General features: G+C 52.9%; 1 protein-coding gene across 4 annotated transcripts in view; it reads left to right on the top strand.

Annotated features, from left to right (window-relative positions):
- Positions 1-3,582, top strand: part of LOC109924573 (interleukin-1 receptor-associated kinase 1-like) — a 24,690-nt gene that overhangs the window by 7,955 nt on the left and 13,153 nt on the right. For 3 of the 4 annotated variants that reach the window (XM_048619820.1, XM_048619819.1, XM_048619822.1), the window contains 5 exons: positions 54-242; positions 1,100-1,164; positions 1,279-1,393; positions 2,223-2,338; positions 2,639-2,843. In XM_048619820.1, the coding sequence (XP_048475777.1) occupies positions 54-242; positions 1,100-1,164; positions 1,279-1,393; positions 2,223-2,338; positions 2,639-2,843 (690 nt within the window). The remainder of the gene's footprint in view (positions 1-53; positions 243-1,099; positions 1,165-1,278; positions 1,394-2,222; positions 2,339-2,638; positions 2,844-3,582) is intronic. The other variant, XM_048619821.1, reaches the window with a different exon arrangement.

The following is a 3,582-nucleotide window of genomic DNA, read 5'->3' as shown; positions in this document are numbered from 1 at the left end:
GCTCTGTCTCGCCCGCTCTGTCTCGCCCGCTCTGTCTCGCCCGCTCTTCCCAGGCTCCTGCTTCATCATGTTCAATGTCCTCCTCTATCATGACCAAGCCCCTGTTCTCTTGGCCGCTCCACGAGCTCAGAGCTGGTACCTGTAACTTTGCAGACAGGCGGAAGATAGGCGAAGGAGGGTTCGGCTGTGTGTACAGGGCATCGATGCGCCACACAGAGTATGCCGTGAAGAGACTGAAGGAGGCAAGCTGGATTTTGTTTCTGCTGTTGGGTGACCTTTTGTTGTTGTTGTGTCTGGTTGCTTTCCCAGTCAGTGTAATGAATCCCAGGGGGTGAATTCCCTGTGTACACAACCTTTGTCATGCAGTGGCTAATGGTTAAGGGTAGACAGTGCCTTTGCGCTGATGTGACAGAAGGCCCACTAGTCATGGGAGGTCTTTTCAAACAGAAATGGAAGAACCCGGTGGATGAGGAGTGGGGCATTTGGCCTGTCAGTCCTGCTGTGCCGTTCAAGTTGATCCTGTCTGATCTTGGACTTAATTCCGTTTTTCTTTATCCGATTCCATTCCACTCCACCCCACCCCACGGATCCTCTGAACAGCATCCCACCCAATCCCTGTAAACCCACACTTGCTACAGTTAACCCACCTAGCCTGCAGACTGCGGGGCAATTTTAGTGTGGCCAGTCCACCCTAACCTTCTCTTCCCTGGACTGTGGAATGAAACCAGAGCACCCAGGAGAAACCCTGGAGCTGTGAGACAGCAGTGCTAACCATTGTACTGCTGTGTTCTTCGTATCAAAGTGCCTCACCACTCCCTTCTCCACATTGAACTTGATTTGACATCAATCTGCTCACTCCACCAATGTGTCGGTGTCCTTTTAGAGTTTGAATCTTAATCTGCCAGTGTAGTTGTTCACGTGCTCTTGTAACCTCCCTCAGACAGAAACAGAATCTTCAAGTAATGTCAAGGCAGGGTTTTTGATAAGTGAGGGGTGAAAGGTTATTGGGATTGGGTTGTAACCAGGTCTCCCATGCTCTGAATGAATGGTGGTGCTGCTCGATCTGAATCTTTTCCCCCTCCACCTCTGTCTCTTGTAGGATTCTGATTTGGATTGGAAGACTGTAAGAGCAAGTTTTCACACAGAACTGGAGAAGCTCTACCAGTAAGTGCAGGGGTGGGGGTGCTGGGGCGCCGTAGTGTGCGTTTCTCCTACCGGGTCTGCTCTCGTGCAGGCTCTGACCCAGCCCTGTCAGTCACCCTGTTCTTGCCTGCCCAGGTACCGACACCCAAACATCGTGGATTTGGCTGGCGGCTGTGTGCAGGATGGCGTGTATTGCCTGGTGTACGTTTACATGCCCAACGGATCGCTGCAGGACCGGCTCCAGTGCCAGGTATCGAGTGGGGCTTTGGGCTCCACGGTACAGGATCTACCCCCTTTTTTTTTTTTTGGCTTTTTGCCATGGACCATGATGGGTGATTTTACCGCTTGGTTAGCGAGGTCGCTCCTGCTCATTAGCATCATAGTTCATCTGCTTTAAGGACACTGTCCTTGACTGTGCAGTGCCTTGGCTGCCATTCATGTGGGTGCCACCCACAAGGTCAGCACTTGTTGCCTGTCCCTAACTGCCCTCAAGCTGAGTGGCTGGCTTGGGCCCCATAGTACTAAGAGACAGGCCCATCGCTATCTGCTTGTGGACTCGGGTACCAGGGACTATTTGTGAACCAGGCAGGACTCGATGACGTTCACTGATTGCTGTCTGGGTCACCATCCCTGAGACTGGCTTCAGATTCCCGATATCGATTGATATTTAAAAGCTGTCGCTCCCCAGAGCATTAACCAGGGACTGTGGGTCCAGTGGCGTTGTCACTCTCTCTCCCACAGAGCCAGAATGGACGATCTGGCAGGGAGATGTTACTTGGCCAGCTCTTCAGTGTCCAGTCTGTGTTTGGTAGGAGCAGAGGGCTTTTGTAGGATTGAGGTAATTGAGTTGACACGTTGAGACTAAGGCCAGTTAGCTTATCCCCTCAGCTTGCACGTCGAGCCTGTACTCCCCAGTTCCTGCGTGCCTCTCCTGTAGCACTGCCCCAGTCTGAATCCCTCAGGTTAGGTCGGTCCTTGAAAGATCTGACAGCGGTGTTTTTTTTTTTGTTTGTTTGTTTTTTTTTCTCCACCCCCGCTTGTCTTGCTGTATGTCCTGACTGTTTCCCCTCACTCTGCAGGATGGCACTGCTCCACTCCCGTGGCTGAAGCGACTGGATGTGGCTTTGGGAACTGCTCGCGCGATACAGTTCCTGCACTCGAGCAAGCCCAGCCTCATACATGGTGACATCAAGAGGTAACGGGCTGGCACTCGCGAGGTTCTGGGATTCACTTGTCTCTCTCTCTCTCTCTCTCACACACACACACACACACACACACACACACACACACACACACACGCCAGGGGGCACCACGCTGTTGGAGACTGGGGGAGTGGGCGCCGCGGGGGTGCTGCGCTTTCGGAGGGTGGGCGTCGAGGGGGGGCCTTTTAACTGAATCCTGATCAGGCCTGGGGAGAACTCCCAGTGTCTTGGAGCACTGTTTCCACAATGTACCTGTCCTCCTCATTATCTCAATGTGCCTGTCCCTTTCCCAGTTCCAACATCCTCCTGGATGAAAATTTTGTTCCAAAGCTTGGGGACTTTGGGCTGGCACGGTTCAGCCGATACTCCAATAACTCCGGTAAAAGCTGCACCGTGGCAAAGACACAGAACCTGCGGGGAACCCTGGCATACCTTCCTGAAGAATACATCAAGAGCGGGCAGCTGTCTGTGGAACTGGACACCTACAGCTTTGGAGTGGTGAGTACAGCCTTTCTGCCACTGTCCCTGTCCTGGGAGTGTTCGATCGGGGACGCTGTAGAGGGAGCTTTACTCTGTACTTAACCCTGTGCTGGGAGGGTTTGGGGGACAGTGTGAAGAGAATTTTGCTCTGTATCTAACCCCGTACTGCCCCTGTCCTATTGTGAGGGTGGGGGGGGGGGGGGAGCGCAACAGTGATATTCTGATCCATGTAAGTGCCCCTCTGTGTCTGACGATTACATTAACTGTTGCTCATGTCCCTGGGTTAAGGTCCTTGAGTTCTGTCCCAAATGCCCCAGTGCCACACGGCCTGCATGGTTTACCAAGTCAGCCCACCACTGCCTTCTCAAGGGGCAGATAAGGATGGGCAGTGAGTGCTGGCCCGACCAGCGATACCCTTATCCCATGAAAGAGGAGAATTAGCACGCAGGAGCAGCAACTGTTTCAGACAGTAAATGGAATGTTAACAAGGGAAATGGGAGTACAGAAATCGGGAAGTCTTGCTCCATCTGTACAGGCTGTAGGTGAGACTGGGAGCACCGTGTACAGTTCTGCTCCTCATTGAACGAGGGATAGACTGACACTGGAGGCAGTTCAGAGTAGGTTCCTTCAGCTGGGGTGAAGGGGTCTGTCTTTTGAGAGGGTGAGCAGGTTGGACCTGACCCCATCTTGGTGTGTGTGTGTGTGTGTGTGTGTGTGTGTGTGTGTGTGTGTGTGTGTGTGTGTGTGTGTGTGTGTT

This window comes from Rhincodon typus, chromosome 44 (genome assembly GCF_021869965.1).
Source record: "Rhincodon typus isolate 14 chromosome 44, sRhiTyp1.1, whole genome shotgun sequence".
NCBI classification, from domain to species: Eukaryota; Metazoa; Chordata; class Chondrichthyes; order Orectolobiformes; family Rhincodontidae; genus Rhincodon; species Rhincodon typus.
Note: the sequence above shows the minus strand (reverse complement) of the source record. Positions and strands in the feature narration are given on the sequence as shown.